We start from the raw sequence: 21,547 nt of genomic DNA, 5'->3' as shown, positions 1-21,547 counted from the left end.
AATTCTAGTGGTTGCTTCTGAGCCTTGAAACCACATGAAAACTAGGAAAGTATGACAGCACATAGTCATCAGTCAATCATCACCCACTGCAAAAATAAATAAGTAAATAAATAACCCTGAAACAGAACACAACCATAAGCCCACATTTCATTGTGGAAAACTGTTCTTAAAAATATAAGATTTGCCTTCCAATATGTAAATGTACATACGTAATTATTTTAAAGTGCCAGTGACCTTTGAAGGTAATATATTTTAAATATATCCTTTAGACTTTCAAAACCGTTTTGCTGCTTATTAATGTAGTAGCTGTCTCTATTTCCCATATAATTCTGATTAGTAGTAGAATTTTTATTTTTCTTTCTCTACAGAGGTCAATAAATTCTTGATGAAAAATTCTGGAAAATAAATAATTTAGTCTCAGCTAGCCATAGGGTTTACACTGGAGCCACTCAGCTTTGCCTGTGGAAAGAGGAGGCAGCCATAGTTAACGTGCAAACAAAATGATTATTCCTGTGTTCCTGTAAAATGTTAGTTTATAGAAATGAGCAGCTAACTGCAAGTTACAATTTGTCTAGGCTGTATGTTTAATATTTCTCAGCTCTGGCTGTATATTAGAGTCAGTTAGAGAGCTTTTTAAAAAAGCACTGGAACCATCTCCCTACACCAGAGATACTGTTTTAATTAATCTGGGGAGACCAAGGCATCTGCATATCTTTAAGACTCCTCAGTTGTTTCTAATATTAGCTGAGTTAAGAGAACATATTTTACGCTATTTCATGAAGGGAACAAAGCAGTTATGTCACCGTGCTACAGACAGGGGAAACAATGGTAAATAATAGATTAATAGTCTACTATCAAAGCATTAGTCCAATGAATGACAGATAGGTAAAATAGCAAAAAGTAGTAAAATGAAAATTTTAATGGCCATAGCAAGAAGTGTGATAGGTAAAAAGAGAGGTTATGGATAGAAATGTACTTAGTTGAGGAAAGAAAGGGCAAGACAGTGGAATAATTAGGAAGAAAGGAGAAAGTGTAAAAAGGGTTAGGAAAATAACAGGGCAGCTAAGTATTATGATCAGAATAAATAGGGTGGGGTATATAGTCAGGGAGAGATGATTAGTAGGGGATTAGAGACTCCTGCTACTGTCACTGCCGTTTATGTGTTTTATGTTGTTAGACAAGCTGTTGTGATCATTTTTCTTGGTTCTTTTGATATTTGTGTATAAGGTCCAAGTTAAAGAAAAACTATATAATCATTTTAAAAGACCAAGTAAGTTTATAATGATGAAACATCTCTTGTAACACTAAGGATATATTCCCCACTGGTAATATGTAGCTTTATATATTTCTATTCTCTCTCTGCCCTCTTTTACAAAAGTTATATTCATGAAGTAATCAAATAATCAACACTTTGAGATCTTGAGATTTCTAGACCACATTGCATAATATATAGGAAAATGATTGTTCTGAGTGTTTTCAGTTGAAAGAAGTGTACTTGGTTAAGAATTAAAGTATTTCAGAGGTGTAAGAAATCTGTCCCATGTAGTCAAATGTTTATATATAGTATAATTCAGGGTTTCCTATGTTACCTTAGAAAAACCCTTACCTGTGTATATAGGAATACATATAATAACATTTGCAACAACTCTTCTACAAATTTCAAAATATGGAGATAATTCAGATATACAGCAACACAATAATAGGCATCTAAATTGTACTCGTTTATCATATCTGGATATTATTTAGTAATATGGTCACCTAAATAAGAGCTGCATATTGATAACACCTGTTGACAAGCCAAGATAGATGGGGAAAATCTCTTAGATTAAGATTGTAGGCAAATAATGGCTGCAGAGAAAGGGAAAAGACCCATGATAGGTTTCCAAAGCTAAGTGGTCAGCCTTAAACACATACACATATGTGCAGCACAAAATAGATTCAGCAAGTTATGCATTCACACACATATGTAGACATATATTTGTGTATGTATGTATGCACACACAAGTATATATGTGACAATTTAAAAAGAAGAGGTCAGGAATTTGAGAGGGGAGCATAAGAGGAGTTGAAGGAGGAGAAAGAGATAGAAACAGAGCCATAAAATTCTCAAAAAATATACTCTACTCAGCCAGTATGGGATAAATTTTAGCAGTGTTATGCAGCATGGAAGAGATCGTCCTAGAAGTCTGCACAAAATGATTCCATTCCAATGATGTTCAAAACTAAAACCAAATATCATTTGGACAAGACCACATATAAAATAAAATATTTTAACATTAAGAAAACACTTATACTCAAAGCAAAATATATGGTGCACATTTTTGTGGAGGGAAGTCAGTTTTAGAAGCAGATGGCAGATCATTGATATTGGTCTATACCTTGAGTTTAATGGAGAGAATAAACATGTTCTGTCTAAACTGGATGTGGCGCACACCTTTAGTCCCAGCACTTGGGAGGCAGAGACAGCTGAATCTCTGTGAGTTCGAGGCCAGCCTGGTCTACATAGTGAGTTTCAGAGCAGTCAGAAATACACAGTGAAACTCTGTCTCAAACAAAATTTTAAAATTGTTCAGTGGATGGTTTTGCTTTGTAATTTATGCATACACATATTCCTTAATATGGAAAATAGTATATTAAAGAAATATATATGTTTGTTTTTCAGAAATCTGCCTGAATCTTCGAGATCCTCCAACTAACATAGTTATCATTCCAGAAAAGCAACTGAAATCAGAATGGAAATTGCCAAAACTAAGTAACCGATTTATTACAAGGTAAAACAGTAATAGTCTCTTAATCTTTAAAATGTTAGTAACCAGAATATAATGAATTATATCTTAGTCAAAATCCATCCCAAATTATGCTATATCAATTATTCAGATGGCTACTTTCAGAGTTATTACTGAAGAATGATTTGTCAATGTTTAAATATATAACATCTATATTAATTTTCTTTTCAGATCGGAACTAGACGAAATGCCAGAAAGAAGCATCTGTGATGTAGTTGGTGTGTTAACTTTTGTTGGAAGGGTGCAACGGACAAAAAAGAAAGGTGAGCCTTTAAATTTGAAAGTGTTAGTGAATGTTTCAGTGTGAAGAGTTGTGTCCATAGGCATGCAGTGACCTTCATTTATTTTACTGTTCTTTCCACATAGAAAATAGTGAAGACTTTTGGTCATATCGCTGGATCCATATTGCTGATGGGACTTCAGAGCTACCATTTATAGTGCAGCTGTTTTCTACATCTCAGCCAGAAGTCTTTGAAAACATTTACCCAAGTACTCAATCTTTTTATCGCTTTATTTTTGGACATAGCAGCTTGAATTTAGAAATAGTAAAATGGGGGCTGGAGCGATGGCTCCGTGGTTAAGATACATACATGCAGACAAAATACTCATATACCTAAAAGAATACACACACACACACACACATTTGAGGGAGAGTGATCTAACTTAGAGAAGTGGTATGGCAATGAGGCAGAAACACAAACGATCTAAATCCATTTCAAATCTTTCCCATGTTCATGCAGATATTTTCTTTCTTAGCTCTGCAGAAGCTTCGAAATTGGCTTCAATCCCCTTTGCCAATTCTGGCTATTATTTGTGAAGCTGTTGGGTCGCCATTCAGAAAGTAATTGCATGCTCGTACTTCTTACAGTGTTCTTCTTTAGTAGTTTCGGGACTTATCATTAAGGGCTTTGATCCGTTCTGAGTTTATTTTTAAAGGGCGTTGAGGGACTCAGACAGGCCCTATTGTCTGCTGTTTGTTTTCCTCATTCCATCCTAATCACTGTCATATTTTATAGCCTAGGTTGCATGGTGGTCTAAATCATTCAGGTTCAACAGATCACCTCGTGCCACGGCACTCAGTGAGCCGCTAAAGCCTTTTACTTCCCTAAATTCTCTGATGGAGTACCTGTGAACACAGTCCTTTCCAGCCTGGTAATATAACACAGAAGATAGCATGCAGTCGTCTTTTTCTCTATGTAATTCCTCCCCTGCTCAGGCAATCTCTTTCTAGGAAGACAGCTGAACTTCAGGTACATGGTTTATTACCCACAACAAAGGCTGCTAAATGCTGCCACAGCCTGCTTGTGATCCCATCCCTGGTATTTTGGGGATTACAATATCTTTCCTATCCCCTTAGTCATTTGGGGGTTATCCCCTGATTGACATTGTAGGTTCCATTCATTATAGGTGCATACTACTCCTTACGACATGGCCACTATGGCATTTCTCTCAGTGACACTCCACCCTTCTCAGCCTCAGTTGCGAGTCCTTTGGCCATTGTGAGGAGCATTCAACTGGCCCTACACTAAGAACCACATCATCCTATACCACATGAGATAAGGTAGCCATACTGGAAAGAAACCACTGAACATGCCACTTTCAGACAGATGAGCTGTAGCTACAAGTCTTAGTCCTAATGATGGTTGCTATTCAACTGATCTTCCCTATTTGGATGTCGATTGTTCTGTTGGGTTTTCTGTTTTGTTTTATTTTGTTTTTCTGAGATGGTGTACGCAAATATGTAGTCACCGCATAGGAATCTCTTTCTCTATGTATTTTCTGAGTGACTGGGCTCATTTACATTGCCACCAATAGTGTATTGTTTCTTTTTCCCTATATCCTCACCGACACTTGTTATTTTTTATTCCTTGATGATAGGTATTCAGAATGGGGTTCAGTTAGACTCTCAGTGTAATGTACATTTTCATGTCTATGTTGAGACTCAGATGTCTGTAGCTATACAAACTTGTGCCTTGCTCTTAATTTTATGCTGCTGAACCATGGGCCTACTTTATGGCAATATAGTGCTGTTTTGTTATCATGTCACTAGCATAGTTTAAGATCCAATATTGCAATACCTCCAGCATAACTCTTTTGCTCCAGATTGCTTTGGCCTTTCAGGATCTATCATGCTTCTGTGCAGATTTTGCAATTGTTTTTTCCTAACTCTGTAAAGAATGACATTAGAATCTCAAGGGGATCTTGTTAAATCTGTAGATTGCTGTTAGTAGTATAGACTTTTACACACTATTAATTCTGCTGATTTTGTTGTTGTTGTTGTTGTTGTTGTTTTGAGGTGGGGTTTCTCTGTAGCTTTGGAGCCTGTCCTGGAACTTGCTTTTGTAGACCAGGCTGGCCTCGAACTCACAGAGATCCACCTGTCTCTGCCTCCCAACTGCTGGGATTAAAAGCATGCAGCAGCAGCACCTGACTCAAAATTGTTTTCTTGATTAATTGTTGGCAGTATAGAAAAGAGAAGGTGTAGGGAGAGGGTCATAAGAATATATTTTATTCATATTTGAAATTAGCGAAAAATGAGCTTAATTGATTTTTAAAATGTAAAAAAGTTAAAACCTTTCGTAAAACTTTAATGGATTTTATTTTCATTATTACGGAAGGAAGAACTAGCGATTGTAGCAAAAGAAAAATGAATTAATGCATATGCTATGGAGAAATTTTTGTTCTCAAACAAAAGCCTACTTTTGAATAATGAAATAAATTTACACTTGTGTTTATTTATTTATTGTTCTAGTTTATGAAATCAAAATTATTTTAACATGCAGTGAGTTGAAGTACCCAATAAGATTAGGATAATGAAATTTTATTTCCACTTATCCCTCAGTTTGGGTTTTCCTTATTGATTCCATTTCTGCTTTCATGTCTTGAACAGTTTTCTTTATTTCATTCCACTGTATGTATTTTCATAGACTTTGTTAATAGATTTATTCATATCCTCCTTAAGGTCATTGAGCATATTTATAATAGCTGCTTTGAAGTCCTTGTCCTGTATTTCAGCTGCATTGCATCTCTCAGGGCCTACTGTGGTGTGGGGTTGTTGAGCTCCAGTGGAGACATAGTGTCTGTTATTGATTGTGTTTTTACACTGGTGTCTAGGCATCTGGGTTTGTGATGATGATCATTTTAGATGCTGATCTTGGGTTTGATGGGTGCAGGTCTTGTTCCTTGGTTTCTGTTGCCCTCTCTGGTCCTTGAGAATGTGTGGCTGCTGTGGGTTGCCTGGCAGGGAACGCTTCTGAGATTCTACCAGGTGTTGCCCCTGGAGTTTCTGGGTAGTGTGTGTTTCTAGGTATTGGGAACTTACCACTCAGGAATGGGGATGGGGTAGGAGGGGGAAGCTAAGGGGGTTCACAGGATGGAGGAAAGCTGGGTGTGCTGCCAGGATCTACTGTGGACCCCTGGGAATGAAGCAAGGAGGAGAGGCTACAGCAGGTGATGTTCTCCAAAATGGGGAGGGGGGATAGGAATTGGAGGGGAGGAAGAAGAATGAAGGTTGCTTACCTAATTCCCTGGCTAGTGTTGACTGCAGGTTCCCATGAACAGAATAATGTCATAGGTAGTTTTAAAATGATAGGTTTTTAAGTAGTTAAGGTCTGAAGATATTATAATCTCATTATAGTCACATTTGTAACCTATCAAGTAGGTTAACAAGATGAACAGAAACTAAGAGGTTATATAAATTCCCTCATTGAGTCTGATTAAGGTAACTATTTAAGGCATAAATCACCCATATAAACAAATACAAATTAATACCCTATATCTTTCTCTGATGGAAGGATTTCAAATGAGCAGGGTTCAGTATTGTATTGAAGAAATCAGTGGAGGTATCTCAAAGAAGCTAAGTTTCCTTTCCCAATAGAAAACAGCTACTCACATTGATGTTCCCAACTAGAATAATTCTCACACAATAAACAACTTGCTTTATTTACATGTAGTCCTTGTACTTTCCAGAGGAAAGGCCCCTGGTTAAAAAAAAAAAAGACAAAAAATAAATAAATAAAAAGAGCATACTAGGTAGCATCAGATTCCCGTTTGATCCAAGGACAGGCAGCAGAGAAGACCTGGTAACATTCGAAATGCAGCATCTCAGGCAGACTCGACGCCGGGAAATTTACCTAGGAAGTCTAAATTGGCATCGTAGGAAAAGTTCTTTCTGGTGTCTGCCTCTGTTAAGCCTTGGGGAGAATTTCCAGTAGATCCTTCTCTTTGGAACGGAAATACAATTTCACACATATTTTCCATTTTCCGCAGTGACATGTTTTGTTTGTACTCAGTTGAAAGTTGTTCGAAATAACGGTCAAGTACCTAATCTGCTTTACCTCACCACTACAAATGAGAGCCGCATTTTTATTGCTGGTGAGTACCTCTGCATAGCTTTCTATTGGAAATGGAATACACTGTCTTTTCACTAGAACTATCTAGTATATATTAACTTCTACCATATAACATTCAATTTCAGGGTAGCTGTATTTTGACATCATTATGACTGTAAAATATTTAATAAACAGTATTTGACTTATGAAATAGATTAGTTCTGTATTACTGCTGGTAGAAAATAGTTTCATGACTCATTGGAAAATTGCATTTATGTCATTTGATAAACTTTGATTACTACTTTATATAGAAAATAAAAGTATTGCTTGTTACGTTGAAGACTGTTAGGCTCAGTACCACAATGGAGAGTAAACATGATTTTCACACTTGGTCTTAGCCAAAAGATCAAAGTGTTAAGTTAACATTATTTTTACACCGCACCAAATAAAAATGTGGGTCAAAATTTGATTCCAAATCTCACATTTAATTTATATAACTAAATAAGCCTTGTTGTTTGTCTACAGATATACTGAACCCTCTATATATGTGGGTTACACATCCTTAAACTCAGACAACATCATATCACAATTATTTAGGGGAAATGTGTGTGTGTGTGTGTATGTGTGTGTATGTGCTAAAATGTACAAACTTCACTTTTGTCATTATTCCTTGAGCAATGTAGAAATAGTGTGTGTGCTTTTGTAGTGTTCTGAGTATTAGAAGTAGTCCAGAGCTAATGAAAATTACCCAGGAGGATGTGCATTGGTTGTATCCTCGTAGTATGCCATATTATACAAAGAACTTGGACATCTACAGATTCTTGTATATACAAGGATCATGGGTAGACTCAATCACTCATAAATACTGAGGAACAGCAGCACATTATTTTCCCTTTAGCACCAATAAGATTATGAAGGAATAGTGTAGAATGGGGTATTTGCCAGTTTTAGGAAATGTATTGCAGATGTCTTTATCAGTATTCTGTAAATATTAACAATGTTTGACATAAATGTGTCATTTTAAAATCCACCTTAGAACATGAATTTAAACCCCAAACTATGTTCATATGTATTTTAGTTCTGAGATTACAGCATACCCTCAAGTTAATAAGTTATCAAAAAACATCTTTTCAGGGGATGCCAACCATTTAGAATGAAGTTTCAGGGTTTTACCCCCCTGTGATTTTTATTATCACATAGACAGTTTTAGTTTTAAATCCGGTTGAGCTCTGATATGTCTGATTTCTTAGGATGTGTTTACTGTCATTGAATAATTATATGCTACATACTAGATAAGTAAAATTGCTATATTCTGAATAGTAAAATTGCTTTTTTATATAAAATGAGATACTTTTGATGATAATTCTGTTTCACAAAAAGTCTGCCCAATGTATTTCGGTGACCACTTTATTTATCTTTTTAAAAAATGTTTGTTTATTTGCATTTCTCCCTTCTTGCAAGCAGGTCACAGAGGCCAACCGTATACATATGATACCAAGGTAAAAAAATGTATGCAGTGGATTAAAGCAAAGACTGATTCAGAAGTAAACAACACTGCTATGGGTGGATATTACCCTTATCCACCAGTTCCAGAGACATTTTCCAAGTATAGCCGCTTTATTAAAGGTATTGTTATAATTGTCAGTTCCTTTATTTAATGTTACAAGTTTAGTATATGTTATTTCTATTAGTCATGTATATTCCCTTTGCTTAGAGGACTGAGCCTATGTGGATCATACCTCAGGGACAATAATTTTGTCCAAATGTAGATACAAAATATATGTTATGTCTCCTAAAGGTTAATGTTTTTATTTTATTAGACTAAAAAAAAAAAACAAAGAGAGAACGTAGAAGATGGAAGACTAACTTGGGGGTAATATCTTGATTTAATATCATGGAGATCAGCTCCAATGATTTAATGTCATTAAGATCAGCTCCAACATTGGAAATCGTATTGTATTAAATTACATAGTAAGAACATTATCCGAATGAGGTGCTACAAATCTGACATCCAGATGTTGATGGCTATGTGATGTTTCTCTTGTATATAACATGATTGAGTGTTGATTTTAAATTAAAAGCAATACTAGAGTAAATGTGGTGTTCAATTTGGAAGATTAATGTTAATTGTCTTTTAAGCAGAATTGATATCAGGCAGCCAAAAGTTTAAAATATGTGTTTGTTTTTAAAGCTGGAGATACTTGCGTGTTTGGGAGACAATAAACATTGAAATGCTGAGCTATCATCTATGTGTTGCTATCCTCTTGGGTGTCCCATGTTAGTAATATGTTATATATGATTGAAATCATGAAAATGTGTTTTTCTGGGCAGTGAATAACCACTAATATATAGTTTGCAATATGATCTATATTTTTTTACATTTTGTTTTTATTTTCTTATTTATTATTTCATTACTTTAAAAAAATACCAATTCAAATTCGCACTCCCTCCCCTCCACACACCCTTCCACCCCCCTCCAATCCTAACAGAGAACAAGGCACCCTGCCCTGTGGCAAGTCCAAGGCCTATAATACAGGTCCAAGGTCTATAAATTATAAACAGTATGTACAGCTTCTGTTACAATAAAGACCAGACTAGAAGCCTATATCACAATTGGAATGGTACATGTATTTTGCCTATTTTTATGAAAATTACTTAAGAGGATACCAAATAGAAACACAAAGTCTCACAAAAGTAAGTTCATATGGCAGGTTTACATTGTAAAACTGCATCAAAGATCTAATCTTAAGTTTTTAATTGCTTTGCATCATATTTTCTCTTTCAAACTTACCTTGTCTTGGGATTTGTTCCCTTGCAGCTGAGTTGCTCTTGACAGCTATCAGCGAAGTGAGGAAGGTGATCGAAGTTTTGCAGTACAGGGAGCAGAAGCGCATTGCCATTCAGGGGATAATTGCTGCTATAAAGTACATCCCCCACCACCGCTCAGCGATGAGCGCCCCAGCATCAGAAACACTTCAGGTATGGTGCCAGGGGATTCCTAGTACATCTCGGACAGCACAATGGTCGTCATGGCCAGTGATACTTTTATGTAGTAACTCTTAATCTGAGAGAAAAATATTTCAGTTTTGTTCCTATTTTATGGCCTTTTTCTGTCATCTTTGGGCAAGGGCCAAGCCTCTGCATTCTGAAGACATAAGATCCTGTCTTTGATTTCTAAATAATTCAAGTCTGCTGTAGATGTCTTTAACGACTAGATGGAATATATGAGTAATTGTTCTGCTAACTTCTTTTAGGCTAAGCAGCAGGAAAACTTCCATGAGGAATATTTTACCTCTTTATCTGTAATGGTAGTTTTACCCATGTTCTGTAATACATAATATTATATTATTAACTCTCATTAATAACTCTCATAATAGAAATGGTCACTAGAAAAGATTGACAATTGAATGTTCATATCATCAAGAGTTCATATTTTCTCTGTTAGTTTACCTTCTTTTTTTCTTTTCTTTTTCTTCTTCTTTTATTTTTTGGTTTTTCAAGACAGGGTTTCTCTGTAGTTTTTGGAACCTGTCCTGGAACTAGCTCTTATAGACCAGGCTGGCCTCAATCTCACAGAGCTATGCCTGCCTCTGCCTCCCAAGTGCTGAGATTAAAGGCGTGCACCACCACCGCCTGGCTAGTTCACCTTTTTTAAAGCAATGTCTAGGAGTATTATTGTATATGTGGAAATAGTAATTTAATCTGTCTGGTCAGTTAGAGTACAATAAAGACTTTTATCTTCTTTAAAGTTAATACTAAGTAGATTAAAGCAGTATGTATAAAAGCAATATGATTACAACATTTTGCTCAGCTCTTCAAAGTATGAAAGTTAGTATAGTTTTTCAGAAGAGAAAGCATTTTGTGAGTCTGTTTTAAAACATTTTTTTCTAACTCTTGGTTTTAGAATGACAATCAGCCCTCAACTTCTCAGGCAGTTAGAAGAGAAGGTCACCATTATGAAAGAGGTAGCAAAAGACCTCAAGATGACGGGCCAGCGGGCTCTCAGCGTTCTCAGTCTACATCTGTAATTTCGAGTGTCAGCGCAAAAAGAAGAATTGTTCAAGGCCCAAGTGCTAATCCGTAAGTCATTGGCTATATGTACATATATGCCTTCATTTTCACATGGAGTTCACTACTGCTCCTGACAGTCTAGTTTTCCACCTTTAGAAATGATATTTACTTTATTTTCTTCGTATGAGTGTTTTACCTTCATACATGTATGTGTGTGTGTACCACTTGCTTGCCTGCTGCTCATGGAGGCCAGATCCCCGGAAACTGGAGTTCCAGATAATTTTGAGGCACTGTATGGGAACTGAGAACCAAACCCAGGTCCTCTGCAAGAACAAGCGCTCTAAACTACCAAGCCACCTCTCCAGCCCCCAAATTTCCCTTCTCTATAAGGACACCATTCATACTGCATCGGGGAAACACTCTGGTCTGGTGCAAATTCATCTTTTCTTTGGATAATATCTCATTATGTAGGCCAGACTGGCCTGTGACCTCTTCCTTTATTTAGCCTCCCTTGTGCTGGAATCACAGGCATGAAATGCTGGGAAAGGCTAGGATCTCACCTTAACGAATCACATCTGTAATTACTGTGTTTCCAAATCAGGTCTCGTTCTGATGGACTCAGTTAGAACTTTCATCATAGGACTAGAGCAGATTCACCATTCAGAACTCACATTTGCCTGCTGCCCATCTCACTCTGAATCCATGTACTTCACACACACACACACACACACACACACACACACACACACACACACACGAAAGCACTCTCTCTATCGCAGTAATCCCTCAGAGTCTTAACCTACGATCTTTTTGATATTGTTGTTGTTTTGTTTTGTTTTTGTTTTTCAAGACAGAGTTTCTGTGTGTAGCTTTGGAACCTGTCTGGGAACTCACTCTGTAGACCAGGCTGGTCTCAAACTCAAGAGATCCCCCTGCTTTTGCCTCCTGAGTGCTGGGATTAAAGGCATGAGGGTACATGAGCTGGCTTTTTGCAGTTCATTCCCTATGGTAGGATACCGTACTCAGCCTTGATAAGGGGGAGGGGCTTGGTCCTGCCTCAGCTTGATATATCAGACTTTGTTGAGTCCCCAAGGGAGGCCTTACTCTTTCTGAAGAGTGAATGGGGCATGGAAAGGGGGGAGGTGTGGGCAGGAGAAAGGAAGGGAGGGGGAACTAGGATTGGTATGTAAAATAAAAACAAATAAATAAAAACACCCAGAAAAACAAAAACTAAATTAAACTAAAAAGTCTGAACCTACACCTTCCTCAACTCTAGTTCCCAGTCTCAATGTAAAGGAAATCCAGGTGGGTCATCCTGGTGAAAATTCTTCAACAATTGACTGCTGAAAAGAGGCAAGGTATCCATGCAGATGACAGCGGTGTGGCAGGACCAGCACAAACTCTCCCCTTCCGAGAAAGAGAAACTAGAACGGAAGGCAGAATTATGAGATATAAACCACTCTAAAACTTAGTGTAGCAAATTCCATTTGATTCTCCCTTAAGATCTTTCCCCCTTCTCACTGACACATTTATATAGTTCCGTAATCTGTAACACACACACACACACACACACACACACACACACACAAATCTTGAAACTGCGTGTAAAAGAGAAAATGTATTTGCCTTTCTGAGTCTAGCTTATTTCACTTAATGTAATACTTTGTAGTTTCATTCATTTTTCTAACAATTTCATTATTTCACTCTTCTTTACAGCTGAAGAAATTTCATAATTCATATTTCATCAGCTGATGAAAATATAATCTGATTCCATTTCCTAGCTGCTGTGAACAGTGACACAGTAAACATAGATATGCAGATGTCTTGGTGACAGAATATAGAGTCCTTTGGGTATATGTGCAGAATGGTATAGCCCCGTTAGAACATTTGTATTTTGAGTTGTGACTACCCTCCACTCTGATTTCTTTAGTGGTTCCACCAGCTTACATACTCCCTGGCAGCTTCTAAGTTAATAAGGATCGCTCTCTTTCTCTCACATCCTCACCAACATTTGCTTAATGATAGCCATTCTGAGTGGGATGAAATTTCACCTCCAAGTAGTTTTAAATTCTCCTATGGCTAAGGATGTTTAACCACTCTTAAAATGTTTATAAAATGTTTATTGTCCATTTGCATTTCTTCTTTTGAAAACTCCATTTTATCGCTAAGAAGTTTTGGATTCAGATGATAAATGTTTTACAGTTCTTTATATATTCTGGATATTGAGCCCCTGTACGAAGTATACAAGACAAAGATTTTCTCCAGTTCTGTAGGCTGTCTCTTTATTCACAATTTCTTTTGTTATGCAGAATATTTTTAAGCTCATGTATTCCCACTTGTCAAACCTTTGGGTTATTTCCTGTGCTACCGGAATCCTTTGTAGAAAGTTCTTTCTCTCTTATAGCTCTGTTCCTGCCTGTGGAATCCCAGAAATCTGACATCTTTTCTTCGTTTCATCCTGTCTGTATTTCCTCTGGTTTTCAAAACAAGCAAACCTTCTATTTTGATGATTGATTGGATCTCTGATCATAAACCTAGTCTTTTAAAGTTAATTTTAAATTTCACTACATATATTTCTGTACTGTGTGTGCTACCGTATGTGTATACCTGTTTGGGAGCATACACATGCCATGGTATACACATGGAGGTCAGAAGAGAACCTTCAAGAGTTCTTTGTTTTCTTCTGCCATGTTGGTCTTAGGGATCAAACTCAGGTCATCAGTATTGGTGGTAATCATCTTTATCTGCTGAGCCATCTCTCCAACCACATATTAATTTTAATTAGTGTACAAAATAATGGACTTCATATGATATCTTTTTTTAAATGCTTTCATTTATTTTACATACTGACCACAGTTTCCCCTCCCTCTTCTCCTCCCACTACTTTCCCCCATCCTCCTCCATCACCATTCCAAAAGGGGCAGGCCTCCCATGGGAGTCAACAAAGCATAACACATCAAGTTGAGGCAGGACCAAGCTCCTCCCCCTACATCAAGGCTGGGCAAGGGCAAAGCAGCACAAGGAATAGGTTCCCAAAAACCAGTTCAAGGCCAGGAACATGTCCTGATCCCACTGCTAAGAGCCCCACAAACAGACCAAGCTACACAACTGTCACATACATGCAGAGAACCTAGTTCATCCCATGCAGGCTCCCTTCCTGACATACCAGAGTCTGTGAGCTCCCATTAGTTCAGGTCAGCTGTCTCTGTGGATTCTGCTGTCATGACCTTGATCCCCCTGGCTAGTACAATCCTCCCCCCTTGCTAGTACAATCCTTCCTCCCTCTTTTCAACAGGACTCCTGGAGTTCAGCACAGTGCTTGGCTGTGGATGTGTGTGTCTGCTTCCTTTAGTTACTGAATGAAGGCTCTCTGTCGACAATTAGGATAGTCTCCAATCTGATTACAGTAGATGCCAGTTCAGGCACCCTTTTCACTATTGTTAAGAGTCTTTTGGGATTTTTTGTTGCTGTTGTTGTTTTTGTTTTCGTTTTTGGTTTTTTTCGAGACAGGGTTTCTCTGTAGCTTTGGAGCCTGTCCTGGAACTAGCTCTTGTAGACCAGGCTGGCCTCGAACTCACAAAGATCCGTCTGCCTCTGCCTCCTGAGTGCTGGGATTAAAGACGTGAGCCACTAGCACCAGGCTTTGCTAAGAGTCTTATCTGGGGCCATCCTTGTGGATCCCTGGGAGTTTCCCTGGCACCAGGTTTCTCCCTGACCCCCAAATGGCCTATCACTATGATATCTTTATACATGTATATACGTATACTTGACTCATGTCGGCCCTCTAACTACTGTCTATCTCTTATCCTCTTCACTGCTCTCTCTCCTCATCACATGGTCTAGCCCTCTTCCTGCTCTAATGTTTATGTGTATATGTGTTCATAAATCTTTCTTGCATATGAAAGAAAACTTGATATTTATCTTTTTTCCCCATTATCTTCTGTCATCTACACCTCTTCACTTCTCTTAGTCCCCTTTCATTCCCCCAAATAATCTTCCTGTACATGCATGCATGTGTGTGTGTGCACACGTGCGTGCGCACGCACACACACACACACACACACTGCGTATGAGAAAAAAATATGCTTTTATCTTTTGTCTTAATTATTTTTCTGAACTTGATTATATTCAAGTCATAATTACAGTTGTGTGTGTGCATGTGTGCGTGTGTATTCTCACACAGCTGTATTTCCTTGTGTGTGCATATGCATGTGGAGGCCTAAAGACAGCCTCAGGGTTTACTCCTCAGAAGCTATCTACCTTGCTTTTCGAGCCTCATCTTTATTGGCCTGGAGCTTGCCAGCTAGGCTGCGCTGTCTCTCCAGACAACACGAAGGAGCTGCTTATCTCTGCCTCCCCCACACTCTGATGACTAGCGCATGACACTGTGCTGGGCCTTTTATGTGGGTTCTGGGGAGAGGAATCAGATCCACATGCTTGCATGGAAAACACTTTTCCAACAGAGCTATCCCACTGCACAGCTATTTTTCATACAAGACAAATCTTTGAGCAGATGGTTCTCCAGCCACACCTTTAGTGATCTGTCCAGAGCAAACTTCCTTCCATTTTATATTTGTAGGTTACCTGTTTCCCAAATATTTGAATTTTGGGGTTCTTTTGCTTGACGATTCCCCCTCCATTTGGTATCACTCTTTGTATATTTTAGTCTGAATAGGAAGGGGAGTCCAAGGGGTCCTCCCACATTTTGATTAGAAATACCCTCAGCTAAATGTCTAGGTTTACCACTTATAAGGTCAACTTTCCGTGCACACAGAATAGAGTATGAGCAAGTCATTTGAGACTGCATAAGAAGGATCGCCTTCTGAATAACACACTTTTTATTTCTGTCTGAAACTCTAGCAGAAGAGCCTGTCATATGTATTCCTAGGCACGTTTGGTTCATAACAGTGTGTTGTCTAAGAAGATAAGGGATTTTTGCAGCTCACTCCTCATCCTGAGCCCCAGTGAGGTTTTCCTTTGAAGTTTGGATTTCTACAAACATCTCCATGGAATTCTAGACTTTTTCTATTACACATTTCAAAACTCAGATTCAACTTAGAATATAGTTTCAAAGAAACTTCCACATTTTTTAGTTTTTTATATTATAATTACATCATTTCCCCTTTTCTTTTCTCCTCTCCAAACCCTCCATGTATACCCTCTCTTTTCTTTACTAGCTGGTAGTTATGTGTCATAACAACATCCCACAACCCAGTACCAAAACATGTACTAGTACATTAGGACTCTTACATCAGAATACAACCAAATTGATTGGCTTAAACAATGGGAAAAAAGCATGTTCTAATCAACATTTTTATAAGTATATGCAATATATACTGCCTAAGGATTGCAAAACAGGTATATTTCACCTATTTTATTTATTTGGGTTCTCTGAGAGTCTATTTCCTCTTTTGTATCTTCAGTGCTTAAGATTCTCTCTTCCATCTCTTATATTCTGCTGTTCATGCTTGTGTTTGTGGTTCCGTATCATTTTCTCATGATTTCTGTTTCTTTAATTTCCGTGGCTTGTGTTTTCTTTATTGTCTCTATTTCAGTTTTCAAGTCTTGCATAGTTTATTTCATATGTTTGATTGCTTTTTTTGGTTTTCTTTAAGGGCTTTATTGATGTCTTCCAATTTTTTGTGTCTTTTCCTTTATTTCTTTGAGGGAATTTCTCATTTCCTCTTCAAGAATTTCAAACATTCTCCTGAAGTTATTCTTTAGGTCATTTTCTTCTGCTTCATCTATATTTACATGTTCAAATCTTGCTGTTGTAGGATCTTTAGGTTTTACTGGTGTCATACTGCTCTTTGTGGTGTTGCGTGTGTTCTTACCTTTTCTACTCATCTTTTCCTCTAATAGTTGTGGTTGGGGCTGTCTGTGAATCTGTTGATTAATATTCTAGGTACCAGCGAGTAAAAGGCTCAGATGGTTGTTCCTTGTGGTACAGTCAGTGCCACGGTTCTAGTTACCGTTTGTCACTCCGTGTTCCTGGAGGTCACTCAGCGCTCCCTTACAATTTGCTTCATCAGGCCCACTCTAACCTAGGCTGTTGACTCAGACCTGTTTCTATAAATGTTCCTGGTCTGGATCTGTTCCTGCAGAGGTCCCTGGCTTGGGGTTGATCCTGTAAAGGACTCCAGCTCCAGTCAACTTCCTCAGAGTTCCCAGGCTCAGGTGTGCCCAGACCCACAGAGGACCTAGATCAGACTTACTCCCTCAGAGGTCCCAGACTCACACTCAGACCCACAGAGGACTTGGGATTGCCTGCTAGCTAAAAAGCTGGACCAGAGATCTCTGCAGCTAGTGAAACTGATGAGCGTATGCAGCTCCATGAACCAGCCACACCATGTCTCTGTTGTCCTCAGATGATGAAAAGGGAGGTAGATTTAGATGCCCAAATTCAGACCAGAAGCTGGCAGCTCTTTTGGGCACGCAGTGGTGCATGGCATTGAAGCATTTTGGAATGGAAGTGGGGGGCAGGACAAGCACTAGATCTCTGAAATGGCTGCACAGCAGCAGAGCGCTCCTAAAGCTATAGAGGGGCAGTAGTGTGCAAGGTGGGGGAAGCAAAGCCCTGATGACGAATCAGCAGAGAGAAATAGGTGGAGGTGGGGGTGGGATGAAAGACCATTGGCAAATAAACACACAGAGACAGAAGTGGGTGTGGGATGAACCCTGCAGTAGCAAATGAACAAAGAAAGAAAAGCAGAAGGGGATGGGAAGAACGGGAGTGCCATACTTGAAAAAAAACTGCGGACTTTGGAGTATAATTTGCTTTAAGTTAGATCGTTCCCATTTAAAAAGGTTCATAGGTGCCCGATTAAGGGCATTTGAAATCGGCTAGGAATTGCAAGAAATCCACTTTAAATGCATGGCTGTGATACAAGCCCTTTGCAGTGCATCCACTGGAGTGGCGCTGAGTCAGGAAACCAGGGTACATGAGAAATTGGTTGGGAACATTTTCCCTCACCCCCCCAAAAAAAATCTCATCTCAGCAGGAGGTCCAGCCTCTGCCGTGTGTGTGTGTGTGTGTGTGTGTGTGTGTGTGTGTGTGTGTGTGTCAGGCTTTAGGCATGGCTGTGACTTCAACAAAAGCCTGAAAAGCGAATAGGTCACCCCAAAACCCCACCCGCATGCAGTTTAAAAAGGGGAACTACTCACCAAGTGAAGGCAAACTTGCCTGGCGAAGCACGTGTGTAGAAAGGTCCGTTTTCCAGCATGGCTCTGGATCCTGGGGCCTGGGGCCTGGGCCCCGCAGGAAAAACTAAGGCTCCTTGGTGGTACACTCTATTATGTTAGGAAAACTTCCTAAGATGGGCGACTCCACCAGTGCAAAGAAATCCAATTAGATCAGATCAAACCAAATTAAAATACCCATTGTTTCATTAAATATGGCGCTCTCAGGTGGCTGAGGGCATGGTGGGAACACAGGAAAGCGGGGAGCACATGCAAGCCCAGAACCACGTGTTCCTCCTCTGGGAGCCCACTTAAATACCATGTGGGAGTGGTCCTGACCCCTCTGGGATTTGGATTACAGACCAATGCAACTCCCAGGCCAGGGAGCTAGGATGGATGCCAGTGGCTGGTGTTATGCTCCCAGCTTAACATGGTCTGCTTCCTTGGAGGTTCCAGATTCACACCCAGACCCATAGAGTTCCTGGCTCAGGCCTAGTTCCTGGGAGGTCCTATACTCACACCCAGATCCACAGGGGTCCTGGCTTAGGTCTACTTCCTTGAAGGTCCCAGATTCACATCTGGACCCTCAGCGGTCTCTGGCTCTGGCTCACTCATTCAGCAGTTGCTCCCCTGTACCTGTTCTTGTGGAGTTCACTGTCTCAAGTCTGTTCTGACCCATATCACTGACTCAGTCCTGGTCCGCAAATGTCCCTGGACTGGATCCGCTCCCAGTCCAGTGGAGCTTACTTTGTCATTCCTACTCCCCCATGTCAGCACATTTTCTTTATCCATCCTTCAGTTGAGGGACATCTAGGTTGCTTTCAGATTCTGGCTATTACAATTAATGCTTCTTTTTCTCTTGTGGTTTTCAATATTTTTTTGTCCCGTGCATTTAGTGTTTTTACTAAGATATGCCATGGGGTGTTTCTTTTTAGCTCTTATCTTGTTGGTGTTCTGAGTTATTCTTGTATCTGTATGAATATTGTCCTTCCTTAGTTTGGGGGAGATTTCCTTCTGTTGCCTTGTTAAAGATCTGTTCTATGTCATTGACCTAAAATTTCTCTCTCTCGTCTAGGATGATAGTTAAAAAATTTGGTCTTATGGTGGTATCCCACATTTCCTGTATATTCCTTTCCTGTGCTGTTATAGTTACTCATATTTTTTGCTTATTTTGTCTAGATGTTCTTCTTTATCTTCAAGTCCTGATTTCTATCTTCTGCTTGATTAATTCTACTTGTAAGGCTTCCCCCTGAGATTTTTTTTAACTGAGATTTGAGTCTTTCAATTCCATCTTCATTTCATCATATGTTTTCTTCAGTGTTTTTGTCTCTTTATGGAATTCAGTTTACAAATCCTCAGTTACCTTTGTTCATTTCTTTCAGCCATGTATTTGCATTTTCTTGGACCTCACTCAGGTATTTGTTGTTAACCTCTTGAAATTCATTGAAATGTTTGTTCATATCTTCTTTAAATTCCTTGATTTCTATGATAAAATTTGTGATCATTCTTTTATATTTGATGTCCTGGGTTCATATAAGTAATTCTCATTAGTGAAAACTTCTTTAGGACTAGTAAATTTGATGGAAGACATACTGTCTTGGTCATTCATATTGATTTTATTTTTGCAATTAGACCTTGACATGGGGACTTCTCTCTTTGATTGTATTTGATGTGATAATTTGACCTTCATTAGATCAGGCCAGTTAAACTGGTGGATGAATTTTAATTCTACTAGAGAAAGATCATTCCCAAACAATTTATTTGGAACTAGGCCCATAGATGCAGAAATGGCAGCAGGCAGAGGGAAGGATGGGAGAACAAAGAATCATCTCTCCAGTCAAAAATGGTATGGTGGTGTGAAGGAAAGTGGGCCCCAAAGGGAATGGCACCATTAGGAGGTGTGGCTTTATTGGAGTAGACAGGACCTTGTTGGAGGAAGTGTGTCACTGTGGAGGCGAGCTTTGAGGTTTCATATATGCTCAGTCCATGCCCAATTTCTGAGCACCAAGGTTTACTGCCTGTAAACCAAGATGTAAGAAAACAACTCTCAGCTCCTTCTCCAGCACCATGTCTGCCTCCATGCTGTCTTGCTTCCTGCCATGATGATAATGAACTAAACCTCTGAAACTGTTAGCCTGCCCCATTAAATGTTTTCCTTTATATGAGTTGCTGTGGTCATGGTGTCTCTTCACAGCAATAGAAATCCTAATTAAGACAAATGGTTCTCAAAGAAAGCAGATTCAAAGGCTACTTATCTGGAGCTAGGCCTGTGGGTTTAGAGATAGCTATGGGGGACGGGGATGAGGCAAGGGATGGGAAAGGAAGGAAGCTGCTTACCCAGGAAGGATTTATCAGGAACAAGGAGGGTTAATGAGCCATCCTCTGACACTAGGCTTTTGTATTTGTTGATAATGGCAAGTGGGGGGAAGAAATGGTGACATTTCAGACAAAAGTGGTTCCCAAATGAATAAGATTTAAGGCTTCAGATCTGGAAATGGACTTGTAAGTTTACGGATGGTTATGGGTTATGGAATGGTACGGAAAAGGAATAAGTGACCCACCCAGGGAAGGGTGCTGGCAAACACAGAAGGTTCTAGGGCTTTGAAACTGCAACTAGGCTTGTGCGTTTGCATATGACAGCAGGTTGGAGATAGCTATCTTAACTCTCTTACATTCTTTTCACTCCTTCTTCCCTTTTCTCAGAACCAGTAAGGGAATTATATATGTTTATGTCTCCTTTAGAGCTAAATATTCAATAGTCAACTTATTCTCAGCACTTTGACCAATCTGAGTCTATACGGTAACTGCTAGCTGCTTCAGAATTAAGCTTCCCTGGCTAAGGATCATCGCAACAAAATCTATGAGAAAAAGTGTAAATGTTTAGAAGGCAACTTAGTAGATACAGAATACCTATTGAGCAAAGCAGCTTCCCTACTAGGGCCTATGATCTCCTCACCCATGAGTTTTTGACTGTGTTTATAATACCAGATTGACATTCTCTTGTTTGGAGAAGGCCTTAAATCTAAACAGTCATTCCACTATTGCGGCAGTGGGCATATCTTGCCTGGCATGTTGGTGATATAACAGGCAGAGTCCACAGCTATGTAGGAGTGTTGGTAACTTTTCCTCACCAACAGCCTACATAGTATCTCCTAACACTATGAAAACTAGCCAACAGATAGGAAGCTTCCAGCTCCCTTCCAGCTTGATTTCTTCATGTCCTTAAACCAAGGTGTCTTC

At 39.0% G+C, this 21,547-nt stretch overlaps 1 protein-coding gene across 1 annotated transcript in view; it reads left to right on the top strand.

The window, feature by feature from the left end:
• Radx (RPA1 related single stranded DNA binding protein, X-linked) overlaps window positions 1–21,547 on the top strand; it is a 68,800-nt gene that overhangs the window by 15,204 nt on the left and 32,049 nt on the right. The window contains exons 4-10 of the mRNA XM_048428502.3: window positions 2,663–2,771; window positions 2,958–3,049; window positions 3,153–3,275; window positions 7,056–7,160; window positions 8,582–8,743; window positions 9,936–10,096; window positions 11,022–11,197. Coding sequence (XP_048284459.1) covers window positions 2,663–2,771; window positions 2,958–3,049; window positions 3,153–3,275; window positions 7,056–7,160; window positions 8,582–8,743; window positions 9,936–10,096; window positions 11,022–11,197 — 928 coding nt within the window. The remainder of the gene's footprint in view (window positions 1–2,662; window positions 2,772–2,957; window positions 3,050–3,152; window positions 3,276–7,055; window positions 7,161–8,581; window positions 8,744–9,935; window positions 10,097–11,021; window positions 11,198–21,547) is intronic.

The sequence above is a fragment of the Myodes glareolus genome, chromosome X (assembly GCF_982192425.1).
Source record: "Myodes glareolus chromosome X, mMyoGla1.1, whole genome shotgun sequence".
Taxonomy (NCBI): Eukaryota; Metazoa; Chordata; class Mammalia; order Rodentia; family Cricetidae; genus Myodes; species Myodes glareolus.
Note: the sequence above shows the minus strand (reverse complement) of the source record. Positions and strands in the feature narration are given on the sequence as shown.